Source organism: Cotesia glomerata, linkage group LG10, assembly GCF_020080835.1.
Source record: "Cotesia glomerata isolate CgM1 linkage group LG10, MPM_Cglom_v2.3, whole genome shotgun sequence".
In the NCBI taxonomy this organism is placed as follows: domain Eukaryota; kingdom Metazoa; phylum Arthropoda; class Insecta; order Hymenoptera; family Braconidae; genus Cotesia; species Cotesia glomerata.
Genome location: NC_058167.1, coordinates 4,074,724 through 4,096,689, shown reverse-complemented (window position 1 = coordinate 4,096,689; position 21,966 = coordinate 4,074,724). Strand labels below are relative to the sequence as shown.

Below are 21,966 nucleotides of genomic sequence, written 5' to 3'. Positions count from 1 at the left end.
TTCAGCGGATCGAAATACATGAAAATCACGCTTAGTTTAGTTCCAAAACATTTTTTTATCATTAAAACTGCCAATTTTCATAATTTTTACGGTTTTTTGAAGTTTTCTCGAAATTTCGAGGGTGTAGGGGTCAAACTGACCTCGAATTCTGATTCAGCGGACCAAAATACGTACCCTTAGGTAGGTCCGGTCAAATGCACATTCTACTTAATTTTTTTTATGTGCCGGTGTTATTATCGAAAAAATTAGATATGTATAACTATTTACTACAGCATTCATTGAAAAACCTATTTAAGTTTCCTTATGAAGTGATGCCCCAAGTACACGTACAAAATTTACGCCGAATTTCACATCTGATGGTTATTTCGATCATGCTAAGTATGTACTTGAAAATTAGAGAGTTATCTCGATGTTTCAGAAATAAAATTTTCTACAGCAATACCAATTTGTTTACTTTAAATCATTCGAAAAATGAATTTTATACCATCAATATCCATTAAAATAGCTATGTTGTACAATAAATTGGAAATTTCTCCAAACTGATGATTGTCTCTAACGATAAATATCAATAAATTATATGATGTAGATTATTTTTAAATAATTTTTAGTGACATGTCTTACAATATGATAAATTAATATATTTTCATACAAGATAGAAAAGCAGTCGTTTCGTTTGCACTACCCTAATATATTTTTAAATTTCAATTTTTAATTATTTTTAAAATTTCTAGACTTTTTAAAATTTATTTAAAAGATCTGATATTTGCGAGCATTATCGAGAGATTTAAAAATATGTTAACTTGAACTGTTTTTAAAATGCTAATTTAATCATTTCGATTAAGAGAATTTAAGAAGTCACAAAAAATTAAAAAAAATTTTTATTTCATCATGTTACTATTATCTTAAGTATAAATAATTTAAAGCATATAAAAAATAAAACAATGAAATTTTACAAACCTAACATGAACTCCATCGGATATGTGTTGAACAAGATCACCAATAATTTCGTGTTTGATATAATATAACATTCGAACACGTAGAAGAACTCTAAAAAATAATAATAATTAATAGTAAATCATCAATTATATTCAGTAAATGAACTTACTTAGTCGCATGACGGCTGAGATGTTTTTTGTAAGCACTTTCCAAAAAAATATCTCCATCATATTTTTCAGCATGACTCCAGTGATTAGGATCATTAGGTCCGCTATTTACTCCGGAACCACGTGTTTCTCGGCCTTCTCTTACACGACCCTTTTTTTTTTGTCTATTATTTCTATTACATGTGCTAGTACATGCTGATTTAATTTTCTGACCGTTTTCTAATGGCGTTATCAAATCCCATATGAAATGGCGAATTTTCTCATCTCCACGATAATAACGTAGACAAAAAAGTAAAATTACTCGGGCACAGTCTTCAATGTCAATATCATGCCAACCACGTCGAAATTGACTATTTTGAAGGATTTCTTCCCATCGACCCCAACCATAAGTTAATAGACCTCGTTCAACTTTAAAACACTCACTTCGAGCCCAATTTCCATATACAACTTCACCTTCTCGGGGTACATATTCATCACAAGTTTTACGATTCTTTTTACCAAATTTGTCACGTCTTTTTTTTCCTGTAAGTCAATTAAATTACATTATACATTACATTATCATATATTATTGATAGCTACTTTCCTATGTTTAACCCTTCAGTACCCACGTTCTTTTTAGTGTCTCACTTGCACTGCAGCGACATCCTATAAGTTGAATGTTGTTGCGTGAGAAAAATTCTTATAGCGAGGGTACTGAAGGGTTAATAATATTTCGTTTTTAAGATGGTCTGAACGATAGTATGAAAATATTTGGAAAACCACGTACTAGCTTCATACTTTTATAATCTTTCGACAAAAATATCTTATTAATACATAGTAAAAAAAAATATTATTGATATTAGAAACAGTATGACGTTAACTCTATAATTTTGTGAACATCTATCAATTCCGAAATTCATCAAGAGTCAGTAAAGAGAATTTCCACGTGAAAAACTTAGAAATTAAAATAAAATAAAGAAACTACTGTTTGCAATCAAATTTTTAAAAATTCATTTTTAAACGTTTGTTCGTATTTTAAAGTACTAAAAAAGGTTTCTAATTTTCCGTCGAGTGTGTTTTGTAGGCATGTACATATGTGTGTGAGTGTAATAATGAACATGCGTTAATCAAACATACCTCTACCTGATAAACCAGTATTGTCATCGTCACTATCATCTGAACTATCCAATTCGGACATATCTACAACGGATTCATCGTGTCCATATCGTTTAATTTGAGTTCTTCTTCTAGGCTCGGAAATAACAAGATCTTCTTCTTCTTTTTTTTCAGTCGTATCGATTTCTGCTTTTTTAGCCCACTTCTTCCAAAAATCAGGGTCGTCAATGTTTATATCAGATCTGTTTGAAGAACAAGCGAAACTTGCTTTTGAGAATGTAGATCCTTTTTCAGCTTCAATAGTAATTACTTGAGTTCTTCGTTCAAGAATTTGATCGATATCTTCTTCGCAAAATTTATCTCCAGCATTGTCATCGTCCATAATTGCACCATAAGCTCCTTTTTTCAAAAGATCTTCGATTTCTACCTTAGTTAGTTGCTTATTAACAGGATCTTTACCACCTTGAGTAGTATTCATAGATTGTAAAATAGCTTTATCAAGACCTAACTTCATAGATGCTTTATCAAACATTTCTCTTTCATAGGTATTACGGCATAAGAGACGGTAAACTTTTACCATTTTCTGTTGACCTATCCTATGGCATCGTGCTTGTGCTTGTAAGTCATTTTGTGGATTCCAGTCACTATCATAAATAATTACCGTATCAGCTGCAGTAAGATTGATTCCTAAGCCTCCAGCTTTTGTGCAGAGCAAGAAAACGAATCTATCCGAATCAGGCTTGCTATACCGATCGATAGCAGCTTGTCTCAAATTACCACGAATTCTACCATCAATTCTTTCATACGGATATTTCTTATACAGTAAATAATCTTCCAGTAAATCCAAGCATTTAACCATCTGACTAAAGACTAAAACTCTGTGACCACTTGATTTTAATTTTGGTAATAACTTGTCAATTAGCACCATTTTTCCTGAGCTATTAACTAATGCATGAAAATATGCTTCAGAGTCCTCTTTATCTTTGTAGTCAAGTTGAATTTGATCCTCCGCACCATTTAATAAAAATGGATGGATGCAACACTTTCTTAATTCCATCATAGTATTCATAAGATTAGGAATGTTTGCTGAAGTAGTTCCTTTGGCTAAAAATGAAAAGTTTCTCTCTAAAATACCACGATAATATTTTTTTTGAATATTTGTCAATTCAACTTCAACTACAGTTTCTTCTTTTGGAGCCAATGATTTTTCAACGTCTTCTTTTAATCTTCTCAACATCATAGGTTTTAAAAGAAGTTGTAATTTGTTAACTTCACTTTCACTACTTAAATTACCAAATTCCTTCAAAAAGGCTTCACTACTAGAAAATTGGTTAGGCTCAAGAAAATTCAATAGTGAAAAAAGTTCATTAACATTATTTTGAAGTGGAGTACCAGACAACAAAACTCGATGCTCTAAATTCAACTGCCTTAAACCTTCCAATAATTTACAATTTCGATTTTTTAATCTATGAGCTTCGTCAATGACACATAATCTCCAATTATAACCTTTCAATTCATTGAAATCCGTTATTATGAATTCAAATGTTGTAATAAGAACATTAAATTTGATTAAATCTTTTATTTGTTGACCTTTGTCGTTCTTATAATAAACTTCATATTCTTGAAGCATAGTACGGCTGGCTGCTGAACCATGATATACAACTACATTCATATCAGTCCATCCTTCAAATTCTCGTTGCCAATTTGGAATAGTTGAAAGTGGTGCAATAATTAAAAAGGGTCCTCGGATACCATATTTATAAACAGCTTCAACAAATGTTAAAGATTGAATCGTTTTTCCTAAGCCCATTTCATCTGCTAAAATACAGTTATGTACATTGTACCAAGAAAAAAGTAGCCAATTTAAACCTTCCAATTGGTATGGTCTCAATCTATTTCCTCCTTTATAAATTGGAGATTCGGTAAGTTTTACCCATGACGAAGCGTTAGGTTTCTTTTTCGGTTTCCATTGATCTTTAGGTGGAAGTTTATTAAATTTATGAAAAAGTGCGATTTTTTCTGGATCAACATCCTCTTCCAATTCCCACGTAGAATCTTCATATTGGAGAGAACGCCACTTAACGAGATAATGTCTCACTGTTTCACCAGTTGTAGGATCAGTATGAGTTGCCTCGTCTAAAACTCGATCGACTTCAACAAAGTCAGGATTAAAGGGATCATCTTCCGTATTTTCAAAAATATTTGTACTTTGTTGAATTTTTTGCTTAAATCTTTTTAGTTTTGCTTGAATTCTTTTATCTCCTTTATACAATTCTTCCTCCGTTTTCCATTCACAATGCAAATATGAAAAATTTCTATACTTAACTAAATACTCTTCTACTTCTATAAATCGAGATTTAGTTTCAGCTATTGAACTTTTAGTACCATCGACCTCTTGAGATTCTTCTTTCTCATGATCACTTTTCTCAGGTTTTTCACCATCTATCGATTTATTAGAATGCTCATCTTCAACAATTTCTTTATTTGATACTTCAACCACTTTTGGATTTTCATTTTCTTCTTTTTCTTCATTACTATCAATACTTTTTGTTGGATTATCACTGATTTTGCTTGATTTTCCTGGAATTTGAGAAGTTTCAGTTTCATCTTCAGGAATTGCTTGAGTAGTCGAATTTTTTTCTACATTATTGTCTTCTACTTTAGGTTCTGTTGAAACTAGTTCTTTAATTTCTCTTTTACCAATTCTCATACATAGAATATGCTGTACAACCATTGAGTCTTCATCAGTTGTATTTATATATACGAAATTTGGTTTATTAAGAGTAATTTCAGTTGTTTCACTATCTTTCTTTGTTGAAGTTAGTTTCAACTGAGAACCTTCCAATTTCTTAATAGCGTTAGAATCGGAAAGAGGAACTTCGTCATCAGAAAATCTTAACATAACATCATCAATGTATTTTTTTCTATGAGTGTTCCTTGCAGATCTTCGTTTATTCGCGTCTTCACCAGCTTCTGGAGAAGGTGGTGGAGTTGCTGCTAATTCTTCGCCATCAGAATCAGGTGCAATTCGATTTTTTCGTTTTTTAGAAGTTCTGGGTGATCGAGCAGTAGATTTACTGCCAACTGATCGTTTTCTGGAGGATTTTTTTTTCACTGGAGTTGATTCTGTAATTTTTTGTGAATCTTTTTTTTTTACTGTTTCATTTGCTTCTTCAGAATTCACTTTATCCTCGTCATCTTCATCCCTTTCCGTGACAATTGGCTCAACGGTGGATGAGTCGACATGTTCTTGATCATCTTGTATTGGTGCATCAGTGAGTTTTACATTCGAATCTGGTGTACTTTTAGAATCAAACACATTTTCGATTTCACGCCCTGTTTCTTCTTCAGCAGAATCGGAGTGAATCGTTTTTTTTCTTCCACGTCTGGAACATTCTTTTCCTTCTTTGTCTTTCTTTTTTCTTCCTTTGGGTTTTACTTCTTTACAAGATTTTGGTTCTTTCATTACTGACTTTTCTTTAACTTCTTTCGGTTTTCGTGGTTTCCTAGGTTGTCGTGACTTTCTATTTTTATTCCATTCTTCTTCTGTGTTACCAGATGATGGTTTGTTATCTTCAAAATCTGCTACACTGTCAACAATGTTACTACTGTCTCCGGGAGTGACTAGATTTTCTGAAACAGGTTGCTCTGGTTGTGATACAGACTGAGTAAAATCAGGTGTGGTCACTTCTTTGTTTACCTTTTTGCGATTTTTTTTCGTTCTTGGAGTACCTTTACTACGTCCACGACCAGTTGTACTAGAAACTTGAGGACTATCCACAACTACGGAATTGAATGTTGGTGTTTGAAAAATACATTGAGATCCACCATGACATTGATCATTCGTTTCATGTTGTTGTAATGCTTGTAATTTTTCCTGAAGATGAGAAATTTTTTCTTGATTTTCGGGTGCAGGAAGCAAACAAAATAATTCTTGAAGCTGCTGTTGGAGTGCAGCTCGTTCGTGATGATGCGTCGTTGAAGTAGAACTACTTAATCCTCCTACAGCGTTTGATGTTGGTGTGGGAGACATGGCATATATTTTTGGTACAGCTTTATTCCCTGCATTATCGGCACCAGCGGAGTACTGTGGCTGAGCAGACCCTACAACCATGTCATTCGAGTACATAACATTTGATTTTTGAATATTAATGTATTCACCAAAACCTGACTGAACTGAGTGAGGTAATTGGGTATTAGATACAGAAGCGGTAGCTGTTTGTTGAGAACTAACTCCAATATTTGTGGATTGAACTACAGGAGGTAGTATCGACTGAACCTCTGTATGTGTTGATTGCATGGGATGTGTTACTTGCAACTGAGAGGACGTACCATTATTAGAATTTATGTTTACTTGTTGAGTAATAATAGACTGTTGTGGTTGCGTTTGACCAATCATCGAAGACTGTTGTAGATGCAGCAGGGGTTGCTGAGTTGATTGAGGTATCAAAGATTGTGGTGATAGTTGTTGGTTCATTGGTCCTGTGGGTGTTGGAGGAAGCTGAGTATTTTGAATGTGTGTCGTCAAAAGTTGTTGAGTTTGACTTATTTGTGACACATTTACTGAATTTGGTGGCTGAGGAGCACTTGACAAGACTTGCTGTTGTTGAAAAAGTGGTTGAGATGGTTGATTAATTTGAGATTGTGATGGATGTTGAAGTAAATCTGCCGTTGATTGTTGATCCCGCTGAGGTTGGACTATTTGTAATTGAACTGTCGGATTCAATTGTTGACTTGATAATCCCGATTGCGATTGTATATGCGTTTGATTTATCGATAAATGTTGTGCATGGTGAGATAGAGATTGATGTGGCTGTTGTTCAGTTTGAGATTGTACTTTTTGAGCTGTTGATGATTGAGAAATTAAAGATTGTTCTGAATGAAATTGCTGTGGTTGTGATGCACTGACAAGGGATGGTTGCGAAGATGTGATAGCTGGTGTTTCAGATGTTGGCAAATTTTGATATGAGTTTAACCCAGATTGCTCATTAACTTTCGAATGTGATGCTTCATTGTCTTCACCAGATGCTATAACAGAACTTGACGCATCATTTGATGATTGTAATGTTACCATAGAAGAGGGTGAATTGCATTCAATATTGCCACTTGTACTTGAAGCTGGCAATGACTGTACAGACTCAACTTCTAAAGTTTTCATTGTAGAAGTTTGCTCCACTTGTTGAGTTGATTTATTCAACAATGGGTCTTGTGTTGATTGATTATGAGTTTTTAAATTTTGTTTTACCACTGACTGATCCACGATTTCAGACTCTTGAGAAGAAGATCCTACAACAGTTGTTGATATACTTTCACTCGAATCTCTAGTTGATTCAACAATGTTATGCATACTTTCATTACTATTTAAGGGAAACATCGGTACTTGCTCTGCCATAGAATTTGGTTGAGAATCTATAATGTTTCGGTTATCATTAACATTAATACTTGTTCGGGTTTGTGCTTGAGAATGAGTCTGTAGCTGGTGCTGCGATTGAGTTTGCTGTTGTGATTGAGTTTCAGATGGTGACAACTGTTGATGTGGAGGTTGAGAATGAAGTGCTTGCTGTGATTGCGAATGAGGCCATGGAGATGACACCGGCATTCTTGGATTTGGCATCATCGTCATCGAATTTTGAACAGAAGTAATAAGATTGGATGAATGAGATATTGGTGGCCGAGTTGGAAATTGAGTATAATCTTGTGTCGGTTTACTTGAGTTTGTAGTAGCAGCACCTGGGATAACCATTTGTTCTAATGCTTGTAAATTTGATTGTTGAGGGGCAATAACTGAATTTAATACCATTGATGAAGATGGGCATGGAGAAACAGAAACTGAACTTGGTTGATTTGATTGTTGTTGATGTGTCATTTGAACTTGTGAATGGGGTGATAATGTCGTCGGCTTGACTGGCGACATTATCGGTCTAGGAGACATTTGTTGTTGAACTGGTGATGGCCGTGGAGACATTTGTGGTCTTGGAGACATTTGCGGAGACAATTGCGGAAATGCAGCACGATATTGCGGACTTGTCGCAAGTTTTGAAGGACCGAATTGAGTGCTAGAACCCGTATGCTGAGAAGTTGTATGTGGTTGGCCTGAATGCTGAGTTCCTGGAAGTTGAGGTGAGGTATGTAGCGGGCCAGAATGCTGCGCTCCGGTATGTTGTGGTTGATTAAATATCGGTGGAGTGTGGTGAGGATATTGTGAATCTAACGATGGTTGCTGACTACCAGGATGTTGTTGTGAATGTTGAGGATATTGGGAATGCGATGGATGACTTTGATGAGTTACGAGAGAAGGATGATGATGTGGCATTCGTTGTGGCTGTTGTGAACTTGGTTGTTGTTGCTGTTGATGCATAGTTGGAGCGAAACCTGAAAATCCAGTAGATGTATGATACAATCCAGCCGAATTGCTTTGTGGATAATGTTGTTGCTGGCTGATCATGTGCTGATAAACGACATTGGAACTTCCTGATTGCATACTTTGATGGGGCACACTGAGATTCCCTAACATACCTTGTTGCGGCCCAAAATGCTGCGGAGGAATTTTTTGATTCATTCCTGACTGATCTTGTGGCTGAGAATACTGAGACATGTGCTGTCTATAAGATGTTGGTTGAGGTGCCATTTGATTATAATGCCTCTGCAGTTGTGTATAAGAACTACTACTTCCAGACCAACTTTGCATACTTGGATCCATATTCATACTTGCTCGTGCCATTGGGTGCTGTTGTTCCATAGAATACATATTGTCTGAGTAATTTGAATACTGACTTCCTGCTATTGGATGTGGACCTCTATGCTGTGGCATCATACTTCTATTTTGATTTTGAAATGATCCAGGCACTATTGTTCGTTGTGCAGGATTACCGTCAAATGTTCCTAAATTTTGGTTGAACATAGTGCGCTGAGATGGATTCTGTAATTGATTTGAATTATTAAATTCAGCACCACCAAATGATGCTAATTTTTGTAGAGGAGATTCTTGAGAAATACTATATGATGAATTAATGTAACTTCCTCCTCTGTTAGATCCAGAATTTGAGCCATCTCTGGATGTTACCACAGGATTTGTTGCACTGGCTGGATCAAAATGATCATTCCCTCCGAGATCAGGAAGGGCATCAAGCATCGAACCACTGACATCTTCTCCAAACAGATCGTATGAGTCCATGTCTTTACGCTTCACTACTCCTAGCCTCCACCATAGGCATGAGAGAGTATTGACTAATACGTTTGATGATCAGCAATGTACCCATCTTTGAAAACGGTTATATATTTCTGTAACAAATATTCAAAATGTCATTGACAATTTGTAAGATATTTGACTAAGTTTTATAAAATATGAAAATTTATAGACCACGGAGAAAAAAATATCGCTCTCATTTCTGTACAGATCATCATTATCATGATCCAGGCTAAAAATGGAGAGAGTTTAGATCACGCAACAAGATTCAACTTGCATGATTCCGCTGCAATGCAAGAGAGAAACTAAAAAACACTAGAGTACTGAAAAATTAAATATTCAATAAATTAATAAATATTCAAAAATAATAGCTCGTAAAATAAGATAAGCGGTAATCTTTAAGAGTCAACACTAGCGACCTGCGAGAAAAAATATAAATGTCAATCTCTTACAACAGGTTGACACTTCTTGCCCCTTCCACTTTTTTATTTGACCATCAGTCTGGTATCAATACCACAACAACAAGAATGAAGTTTAAATTTTGATTGAATGGTAAGGGTGGTTAATAATTATAGTAAGCAAAAACGATAGTGATTTTAACTTAACCTGAAAAAACCATCATACCAATTATGACAAAAGTATGAGGTAAATAAAGTGTGCAAAATATTTATTGTGATCGAATGTAATAAACATTGTTGAAAAGGATTTTGATATCAAACTTATTTGATCAAGCATATTGAAAAATGGGTGGAATTAACAAATATTTTTCGGACATTAAAATTTGAATATGGCTGCTGGAAAAATTACAAAAATTCCAAGGATCGGAATATACGTACGCCTACACCGCAAGCTCTAAATGATAATAATCAGGATACTTTATAGTAATTTTTTGGTCTTTTAATACTACCCCTAACCCCTTAAGGCATGTTCAGGAAAACAACGACAACTTATGTAGCGCGCACTTTGAAAATGTTTTCAAAACATTGTTTATAGCTAAATATTCTGATTTGAAATTGGAAAACCAAAACTGTGAAAATCATAAATCTAAAAATTTAGCAAGCTTGACTAACTTAATTCTTAACACTAAAACTATAAATTTTAATGCTTCTGAAAATGAAAAAATGTTGTTTATTGAAAGTGAAAAGTTAAAACCTGGAGCTAGTCAAAATCGGTCTGAACCTGTATTTTCAATTGGTTACGAGAGTCTAGATGTTCAAGATTGCTATCGATCTAATTCAATGGAAGCAATTATGGATAACTATGGGACACAATTTCACATTGAATAAGGTGAATTTGATGTGAATGATTTACTTTTCGTAGAAATCTATCTATTGCATTGGTCCTTGTGTCGAAATTCACACGGAATTTTGTCATTTCATCTATTATGTAGTCGAGTAAAGCTAAAAATTAGCATTGGTTCAAAAGTTTATATATATATAAACTTTTGAACCAATGCTAATTTTGAGCTTTACTCGACTACATAATAATTTATAATAATAATATAATACATAATAAATATATTTATGTATATATATACTAGACTGCGTCAGAATAAAAAAACTTTTTTTTTTTTGAGTAAATACATCTAAAAAGTTTCTTTGTTAGACCAAAAAAAACCTCCTATAAGATGAGCTTTATATCTTGAAAATTGAGCTGGCGCATGGGGGGGGGGGGTCCCCTTTCCCATTTAAAATACATAGAAAAAAAACTTTTTTCTGTATTTTCATTGTAAATCGTCAAAAAAATTTTTTTTCAAATTTCCCTTTTCGTTATCTTGTAGAAAATTAAATTTTCTACAAAAAAGGTCTCTTTCATTTTTTCGCTAAAATGGATAGGAAAAAAGTTACAGGGCTTTACAAAACGAAATTTATAAAAAGTCAAAAATAACTTTTTTTTTGTTTTTCGACAACAAATTATTTTATTTTGTAAAATTCTTTACTTAATTCATCTATATTCAGTCTGTCAATTATATCTAAATTTTATCTATATGGGTCATTCCACCAAATAAGAACATTTTCACGGGACGACCCTCGCGGATTATGTTTAAAATTTATGGAGGTGTTCTCTATAATAAGAAATAAATTCCCTACAAGTTTAAGCCCTTAATATGCAGCGGTTCTGGAGTTATGATTTTTTGAAATTTTGAAAAAAATTTTTTTTTAACTTTTTTATTAATTTTTCTGATGAGGAAAACTTTTTTATTAAAATCCACTAAAAATCTTATCTTGTGGGAAAAATTCTCAGCTTTTGAATGAAAATATCCATTTTATCATAAACACATCAGAAGACTCTTTGAAATCCAATTAAAGTGGAAAAATTGATTTTTCTCGGTGTGCGGTGCAAGGTACATCCAATTTGACTTTTTTTTCTGAAAGATCAGAGTTTTTTACACAAAATATATGGTTTTCACGATGTGCATATTTTTTGTTCAATCACAATTAAATTAAACGTTATATCGGCTAAGCGTTATACGATTATTCGGGATAGTAAAATAATTTTCTGTTAAATATTTAAAATTTCACTGCTCGTTAAAAAATTGAGTTTATACAATGCAGATGGCGTTTACAACTACGATTCCATTTTCTTATTTAGGATGTAATTTTCCAAAATTTGCGAGAAATACTGATTGGATTATGGAAACTTAATCAATTTATAAAAATTTATTGAATAAATTGATTTGTAATAATCCAACGGAATCGTGCTTCTTCAGAAGTTGTAATAGATGTCCAAACAATGAAGAAATCATTAATTACTTTCATCCATCGTTTAAAGAATTTGATGTAAATGAAATCGAATTTAAAATGTGGACATCAACCGATCGATGTACCATTGTAAACGTTATTTCGGATTCCGATGACTTTATTGATACCTTAGCGACGCAACTTGAGAAACTTTTAAAACATGACTTTATAGTAAAAATACAAAGTCGGTTTTTCCCTAATGCAAAATTAAATTTGAAGAGTGGTGAATTAGCGGTAGTTTTTAACTTGGTAGAAAATTGCGTTTGTTGTGCAGGAAGCTGCTCAAGGCTATCATTTAAATAATGACCAAGCTACTATACTTCAAATGGTGGTTTACTAAAACGAAAATGATACTATTAAGCATTTAGGCTTAGTTGGTATCTCAGATTGCCTTAAACATGACACAGTTTTGATTTATTTATTTCAAGAACAATTGATTTCTTTTTTAAGAGAAAAATTTGCTGTTATTGAAAGGATTTTTTACTTCTCAGATGGAGCACCTCAGCAATTTAGAAATAAAAAAACATTTACTAATTTATGTTAATATTATGCTGACTTTAGAATCATCGTTGAGTGGCATTTTTTTGCGACTGCCCATGGCAAAGGACCATGCGATGGGCTTGTAGATCCAGTAAAACGACATGCTGCTAGAGCTTCATTACAAATGGAAAATAAAAAACATATACTGGCACCACAAGATTTGAATTCCTGGGCAATCAAGAATTTTACAGGCGTTTATTTTACTTTCATAACGAATGATGATTATTTAGACAAAAAAAATGTGTTAGACGTACGATATTCTTTATCAAAAACGGTAAAGGGTACACAGACATTGCACACTTTTACCGATAAATGATGAAATTGGATATGCTCTTATTAATACTGTATCAACATCTGAAAAAAGTTCAAAAATAAAAGTATTTTAATTATAAAGATTTTACGTTTAATTTAATTGCGATTGAACAAAAAATATGCACATCGTGAAAACCATATATTTTGTGTAAAAAACTCTGATTTTTCAGAAAAAAAAAGTCAAATTGGATGTACCTTGCACCGCACACCGAGAAAAATCAATTTTTCCACTTTAATTGGATTTCAAAGGGTCTTCTGATGTGTTTATAATAAAATAGATATTTTCATTCAAAAGCTGAGCATTTTTCCCACAAGATAAGATTTTTCGTGGATTTTAATAAAAAAGCTTCCTTCTTCAAAAAAATTAATAAAAAAGTTATAAAAAATTTTTTTTCAAAATTTCAAAAAATCATAACTCCAGAACCGCTGCATGTTAAGGGCTGAAACTTGTAAGGAATTTATTTCTTATTATAGAAGAGAACACCTCCATAAATTTTAAACATAATCCGCGAGGGTCACCCCGTAAAAATGTTCTTATTTGGTGGAATGACCCATATATAGAAGAAAAAACAATATATTTATTTATATTATATTTTTATATTATACATGGCGCATTTCATGCCAAATCGACCACTTTTGAACCCGACCCTTTTCGATTTTTCTGAAATTTTGGTATCTTTCTCTACCCTATTAAAAACAATAGAATCTTTAATTGTTTATAGAATCTTTTATTGTTTATAGAATTTTTAGATACGAAAATAATACAAAACGAAAAAATAATTCAATGTTTCTATTAATTTTTTATCTAACTTTATTGGAAATTAATCAAATGTTATCGATTATTGTCACTTCTAATTTTTGTTTTTATTTTTTTTTCTCAGATTTCAAAGTTTGCAAAATCTGCTAAAAAATTTTCAGTGTTATAACAAAAAACAAACATTTAAAAAAAATTTTTTTTTTTCATTTCTATAAAAAAATAGAAAGAAAAAAATACCACTTTGAAAATTTCAGGAAATTCGCAGAAAATACTGAAGTTTTTTATAAAAAAAAAAAACAAAATCGAAAATCAAAAATGTCAATCATCCCGAAATTTTCGTTTTTTTCGAAAATTAAAAAAAAACGCTGAATATAAATGCGAATTATTATTTTTATTTTTTTTCTAAAAAATACATTTAAAAACAAAAATTTCAATAAAAAAATCATCCCAATAAGTTAATTTTCGAAAAAGTTATGGTTATTTAACAAAACAAAGCTGTCTTTTTTAAATAACTCGTAATTTTTTTTTGGTTGGGTAAAAAAATTTGAAAAAATTCTATTGTTTTCAATAGGGTAGAGAAAGATACCAAAATTTCAGAAAAATCGAAAAGGGTCGGTTTCAAAAGTGGTCGATATGGCATGAAATGCCCCATGTATAATATAAAAATATAATATAAATAAATATATTTTTTTTTTCTTCTATATATAGATCAAATTTAGATATAATTGACAGACTGAATATAGATGAATTAAGTAAAGAATTTTACGAAATAAAATAATTTGTTGTCGAAAAAACAAAAAAAAAAAGTTATTTTTGACTTTTTATAAATTTCGTTTTTTAAAGCCCTGTAACTTTTTTCCTATGCATTTTAGCGCAAAAAGGAAAGTAGACCTTTTTTGTAGAGAATTTAATTTTCTACAAGATAACGAAGAGGGAAATTTGAAAAAAAAAAATTTTTTGACGATTTACAATGAAAATACAGAAAAAAGTTTTTTTTCAATGTATTTTAAATGGGAAAGAGGACCCCCCCATGCGCCAGCTCAATTTTCAAGATATCAAGCCCATCTTTTAGGAGGTTTTTTTTTGGTCTAACAAAGAAACTTTTTAGATGTATTTCCTCAAAAAAAAAAGTTTTTTTATTCTGACGCAGTCTAATATATACATATGTAATATAACGCGGCTTGTGGACACGATAGCGTCTACAATTCTCAACAGATTTAGATGAAACTCGGTACACATATTCTTTGGGTAATTACCTTGAACGATTTCGAAGATGAACAAAATCGATCAATTAGTTTAAAAATGGCGGCCATTTAAAATTTTCAAAATAGTGAAAATCACGTTTTCGGTGACTCCATTGTTGTATAACTTACAATTGAAAAGAGATTGCTAATTTTTGATAGATTCATGTGAAAGCTCATAAAATCGCCTTCAATTTGACGTTTTAAACATTGACATTTTTACCATTTTTAGTTAATTTTCAAATTTAAGAGTGCAGTTGAACCATTTTTAGGTAATGTGTAGTACAACCGACTTATTAGTCTAGTCGAGAAGTTGATTTCCTGCGAAAAATAGATGCCCGTCTTCTAAAAATATGGTTGATGGCTTAAACGATCTGGAATGGCGTTTAGAAAAAGGAATTTTTTGGATTTTTTGAGGAAAAGAAAATTACAATTGTTATTAACAAAAAACCGTTAAAAAAATTAGCCGTCCAGCTTTTTGGCAAAATCTCAAAAAGTATAAGTGATAGCTCAAATATTACAAAAGATTCTGAAAGAGCAGAAAATTTTAGTAATAAAGTTCTCGACTCCCGAAATTGTAGCTCCAATGTTTATAATTTTAATTAAGCGTTGAAAATCGGCTTTTGCGCGGCAGTTTCGGCATGCGCGTGCCACCATTCTAGTGAGCGTAGTTTTTAAATAATTTTTTTATGCATTTAAATATTAATTGAAAAATTTTTAAAAATTCTGGTGTCATCTAGATACTTCAAAGAATATGATTCCACGGTAATAAAAGTTGTATCACTATTTTCCAAAAAGTTATTCAATTGTTAATTAACATTTTTTTTTACGGGTTTGTGTTATTATAAAAGGCAGTATAAAAGTTTAAATAATTAATCTTTAAATTTTTTGTTTCTTGGAGCCCTTTTTATGAACTTACTCAACAAGATGGCGTTATAAAAGTTTATAAAATATTATTATTTCATTAATTGTTAATTTTTTATGTAACAAAAAAATTAAAAATTAAAATAATGTATGTTAAATAATTTTTTTTTTTAATTTTAAGTTATTACTGATTTTATATTCTTGTTAGGCATCAAATGATTATTTTTCAAATCTTTTTATGCCATTTGTTTATAAATTTTTTATAAACAAATAAATTAATTAAATATTTTTGAAAAAAATTTTTTCACCATATTGTTAGCGTAAGAAAATGATTTATGATTTAAAAAAAAAAATTTTTTTCTTAAAAACAATATCTTATTGTTTATAATCGTTTTTTTCATATTTTGATTGTTTAAATAAATTATTAAGGAATCGTTTTTTTTAAATCATAATTTTCATTTCTAAATACAATGGTAAAAAAAAATTTTTTTTTGTCAACAATTTATTAATTTATTTATTCAACAATTTGTTATAAACAATTTTTTTTTTATTTTAATTTTTTTCTAAAAGATAAAAAAATTTCAAAAACAGCAATATGCAACAATATGGCAAAAAAAAATTTTTTCGATTTTTTAAAAAACATTTGGATTTTGAAGCACGACAAAGTCCAAAGCACTGACTCGATTTGTCAACAAACAAATTGCTGTAACTTTGCAACTATTGCAGATACAGTTTTCGATCTTTAAGTCGTTTTTACCCAGTATGAACTAAAATAGAAAATAACTTTTAAAAAATTAAAAAATCTCACAAACAAATAAGGTTAAAAATATAAAAAAAATAGATTTGAATAATTTAGTTATCAAGTAACAAATAAGTCCTGAAGCATATTAGTCATAACATTATTTGTTTATGAGATATAAGCATTGTAAGAAATAGAAAATGCAAATTTTTATAAATAAATGCGTGTAATTAAAGAACTAAAAGAGATAAACGTTAGGTTTAAAATTTATATGAAAGCTTACAAGGAGACGGCAAGGGTGTGGGGTTCTCAAATCAAACGGAGGTTTCGCGTGTAGTTAGCACTCAGTGAGTGTATTCATACACTCAAACCCTAGAGTGCACTACTTAGCCATTGCCGAGAAAAAAATTTCTAAAGTTTGAAAAAAAAAAAAACAATTTTTTTTGGTATTAAAATTTAACAAATCGTTATAAACAATTTCTATTAAACTTTTATACATTATTGAATCGTGAATTTAATCATTTTTAACTTTTCAACAATTAGAACTTATAAAAGACGGAAGATGTAAAAATAATAAATACAAAAGCCACAGTTCTTTTAAACATTTTTTATAAAATAATATATTAAACACAATGAATATTTATGATAAAATGTTTATAGAATTAGCAATTTTTTCAATCATTCATCTTTAGGAATACACAAACCTGGATTATATTTATCATAAAAACAAGAAAAACACAAATTTTGTTGACAACTTGCATAACAAATAAATGCAGCTTTTTTACAGGAGCACAGTGTTTTTAGAATTTCTTCTGAAAAACAAACTTCGTTTACGTTCATAAATATTTCTCGGTGTTCAGATAATTTTGACGCATACCGGGCTATTTGATCATTTTTAAAAAAATTGGAGAAGAGAGCTGATGATGAACAATTGATTGAATTTTAATACAATCTTCACGAGAGTTGATTTTCCGATTTTCTTCAATTAATTGCGAACAATTTTGTATTTTTTTAATTAAATTTTTGACTTGTCTGTAAAAGTAAACATCGCACGGTTGTAAGGTAAAAGTACACATTTTGAGACACTGTCTCCATTTATGATACATAATGTAAATATACTAATTTATAAAAAGAATACCAAATTATACTTTGAAAAAATATAATAAACACATTGCTTAGTTGTTTTTGAAAGCAATTAACGAGTCTTATTGTTAATAATTTTTAATATGTTTAAAAGAAAAATTATAAAAGTATGAGGTTTGCTATTTGCACTTTAAAACCATGGCTCAAAAGAGTTGAACGATAATCACTGTACAGTTTCTTACTCGAATGAAATTAAATATCTTATTATATCTATATACAAAATTTATATGTTATTTAAAAGCTTATGAGTTATAGATTTGGTTTTTATTAGCATTTATGCTAATTTTTGACAATATTATTTCATTTTCGAGTGTCTCACAATACCGACATTTATGAACGCGGACATACCGGTATATGGAACACTTTACACCGCGTATCACTCAATACGGGCATAACGTCTTATGGTTGTCCCCATTTATTGAGACAGTGTGCTGTTATGAGTTTTCAAAAAAAATAACAAAAATTCTAATATCAAAAAAGTGAAATTATAAAATATAAGACGTTGTTTATTAACATTACTTTAAATAATTATTTCTGAGTAAGTATTTTAAATTTAATAACGTTAAGTTGGAAACCTAACCTAAAATCAAAACATTAATTTTGCAAGTTCTTTTTTTTTATTTTTATTTATTGAAATATTAAAAACAAGTTTTGTTATACTTTTATTAATTTTTGAAAAATTTTAGGTTACGTGTCAACAGCGAACAATAAAAAAAATTTTAATCGGAAATTGTAAAAATGGGGAAACGACAACAGTCTCAACCAGCAAAAAAAAAGTGTTGCGTTCAAAAGTGACTGATAAAATTACAAAAAAAAAGGTTCGGAAACTTAAATATACCCCAATTGATGTAGAAAATGCTTTAAAAGCCATGAAAAATACTGGGTTGTCACTACGGAAAGCAGCCGTTACTTTCGGAGTGCCTTTGGCTACTTTAGGCAGGAAAAAAAGTATTGGGCCAGACGAGATAAAAAAAAAATCAGGACCAGAAACAGTATTATCATCTCAAGAAGAAGATCATATTGTCAAATGGGTGCTGGACAGGGCTGCAATGGGAGCACCTGTAACAAAAACTGAGTTATTGGATTGTGTTAAAAAATATGTCCAAAAATTAGCCAAAAAAACTCCATTCACAGATAATCGTCCAAGTCGCCATTGGTATGAAGGGTTTAGAAAACGTCATCCAGAATTATCTATAAGGAAACCCCAACATTTGAGTGTTAGTAGAGCAGCTGTCAGCTGTGAAGAACTGCAAGAGTGGTTTAAAAAGTCTGGAGCGTATTTAGAAAGTAAAAATTTATCTAAAATTTCTCCAACAAGAATTTTTAACTGCGATGAAAGCAGCTTACTTCTGTGTCCTGATGCAGAGAGCGTGTTGGCAGAAAAAGGATCACGTGCAGTTTACAAAATTGTTGATGGTGGCAAAGAAGCGCTGACGGTTCTTTTCATGTATAGGGCTGATGGAGTTCGTGGTCCTCCGATGTTAATGTACTCTTTTAAAAAAACTGTGCCTAAAAAAATAGTGGATAATACTCCCACAGGATGGGGTATTGGACTATCGGACAACGGTTGGATGACCACAGAAACTTTTTATGAGTATATCACGAATGTATTCTACCCATGGCTTGTAGAACAGCAGACAGAGTTTCCTGTTGTTTTATATATGGATAATCACTCTTCGCACCTTAATTTGCCGTTGGTGTTCTTTTGTAGAGAGAAGCAGATAGAACTGGTCATGTTACCTCCCAATTCTACCCACATAATGCAACCTTTGGATATTTCATTTTTCCGTCCTTTTAAAGACTCATGGAAAAAATGTGTGCTTAAGTGGAAAAACCAAGAAGGCGTTGCACAAATTAAGAAAGAAAATTTTCCTCTTGTTCTAAAGTTCACTTCAGATAACATGAAGAACGAAAAAAATGTCGTAGTTAGTGGTTTCAAAGGGTCAGGATTGTACCCGTTTGATCCCAAGGTAGTAGACTACGATATTTTACAAAAGGGAAAAAAATCAAAAGGAGAATAATTTGGATTCAGATATTAGTGAAGATAAACAATTCTTATTAAAATTTGAAAAAAATTTACAACCAGATACACTTTCAGAATTCCAAAATGCAGCAGCCAGCGGATTATGGATTGGAGACGTTGAAAAGAAGGAATTATTCGAGTACTGGCTCACAATTTCGAAAAACACGACGAATGTTTCAAGTAAACAACTGAATAGTATAGATAAATGAGAAAAAATCAGACACTTATACTTTTCTCTATATTTTTACAATTAATATTTTCAATTTTTTATTTAAAAGTTTACATTTACAATTTTTTATTTAAAATTTTTATAGTTACAATTTTTTATTTGAAATTTTATATACATAATTTTAGATTAAGATTAAAATTTACAATTTATTGCATACAAAAGCAAATTTCAAGTTAATTCAACTTTTTTTAATCGAATTATTGTTATATAAATTGATACAAAATTTATTTTTCAGTTAACTCGTTTGAATAATTTAATATATATTTTTAAACATTTACATTTACACATTTTTATAAATAGGCAATACTTTAAAACAACCGCCAGTACTGGAGAACTCTGAAAATGCTGATCATAATTCAGAAAGAGATGGTGAAAAAATTTTAATCACTGATCAACCTTACTCGCCCATCGATATATATGTGGATTCTAATTCATCTACAAATGATCTCTATAAAAATGATCAAGAATTGTCGACGAATGTTAATACAATTGAGTCAATAAATACACAACAAATATTACAACCTGTGATTATTATCCAGGATAATGATTTTAATGCAGTTGATTGTAAACAACATACTTCTTTCGATTATGATGAACAAATTTTAGAATTAATGTGTGAAGTTGATCCAGTGACTCATGAAAAACTATTAATTAATTGTAGTAATGACTTGCAGCCTATTCTTAAATATTTAAAGCAACATACTTCTATTGATCACGCAATTTCATTCCAGAGAGATTTTAATGTACCTTTACAACACGACTCAGTTGGAACACAAAATACACTTGTCGATTCTAATATCACTGCAAATCATGAGACAGGTATATGAATATCAGATTAGTATTTTTATGATTCTCATATTTTAACAATAACATAATTTTTTTTCAGAACTCAGTGAACACAACAACAATAAACTTCCATCAACAAATGATACTTCACTCAAAAGACCTCTGAAAGAAATTTTTACGCTACCATTAGAATATTTACCAAAAAAAAAAGAGTTAAATTAAAAAAAAGTGGAATGTCAAAATTACCATCCGCGGGGACCTCTAATGAATGGTACCAACATCAATTGGAAAAAGAAAACCTTAAAAAAATAAAAGAGGAAAAACTAAAAAATAAAAAGAAGTTGCAAGAAGAAAAGAAAAAACTGATGGACAAAGTAAAAGAACTGCAAAAGAAAATTAAAGAAGAAAAATGAATTAAATATTTTGATAATTTACATTTCTTACTCATTTAATCTATAAAAGTCTAATAATTTGTTACTACAGGATTAAGTTTATTACCTATTTTATAAGTTATGTGATCTAAAATTAATAAATAGTTAATTTAAAATAAGTTTTGTTGATTTCTGAACTGTCTCAAAAATAGGGACTTACATTATGAGACACTGGGGCCATATACTTTTCAAGTGTCTCATAAATAGGGTCCTAGAGGTTCCTCTCATAAAAAGTTATTAATATTATTTTTGTGTATAAACATTTATTGAAAACTAGTAATATTTATCAATTAATCATAAAATAATCGTATGATACAATTTATATAGTATATTTGCTCAAAACAAATTATATAATAGCAGTAATGTACGACTAACCTGAAAAAGTGTCTCATAATATGGACTTTTATCTTATTACACGGTTGTATTACAGATACAAGTTGTATTACACGGTTGTATTACAGATATTACAGATTTACATTCCTCCGTCTTTTATAAGTTCTAATCGTTAAAAAGTTAAAAATGATTAAATTTACGATTCAATAATGTATAAAAGTTCAATAGAAATTGTTTATAACGATATGTTAAATTTTAATACCAAAAAAAATTTTTTTTTTTTTTTCAAACTTTAGGAATTTTTTTCTCGGCAATGGCTAAGTAGTGCGCTCTAGGGTTAATAATAATATTTTATAAACTTTTATAACGCCATCTTGTTGAGTAAGTTCATAAAAAGGGCTCCAAGAAACAAAAAATGTAAAGATTAATTATTTAAACTTTTA

The 21,966-nt window shown here is 30.7% G+C and overlaps 3 protein-coding genes across 11 annotated transcripts in view; 2 read left to right on the top strand and 1 right to left on the bottom strand.

The window, feature by feature from the left end:
* Positions 1-957: 957 nt before the first annotated feature.
* Positions 958-21,966, bottom strand: part of LOC123272698 — a gene marked incomplete at its 3' end in the record, with an annotated part of 56,613 nt that continues 35,604 nt past the window's right edge. For 6 of the 9 annotated variants that reach the window (XM_044739665.1, XM_044739668.1, XM_044739662.1 and 3 more), the window contains 3 exon segments: positions 958-1,047; positions 1,106-1,625; positions 2,220-9,479. In XM_044739665.1, the coding sequence (XP_044595600.1) occupies positions 958-1,047; positions 1,106-1,625; positions 2,220-9,372 (7,763 nt within the window). 9 annotated transcript variants of the gene reach the window in all.
* On the top strand, positions 18,226-19,958 carry LOC123272706 (tigger transposable element-derived protein 1-like). The gene is made up of 2 exons (XM_044739699.1): positions 18,226-18,259; positions 18,408-19,958. Exon 2 carries the CDS (start codon positions 18,591-18,593, stop codon positions 19,740-19,742), a length of 1,152 nt encoding a protein of 383 aa, XP_044595634.1. The 5' UTR covers positions 18,226-18,259; positions 18,408-18,590; the 3' UTR covers positions 19,743-19,958.
* LOC123273334 lies at positions 19,829-21,595 on the top strand. Its single transcript, XM_044740739.1, has 3 exons — positions 19,829-19,883; positions 20,274-20,792; positions 20,860-21,595. Exons 1-3 carry the CDS (start codon positions 19,829-19,831, stop codon positions 20,979-20,981), a joined length of 696 nt encoding a protein of 231 aa, XP_044596674.1. The 3' UTR covers positions 20,982-21,595.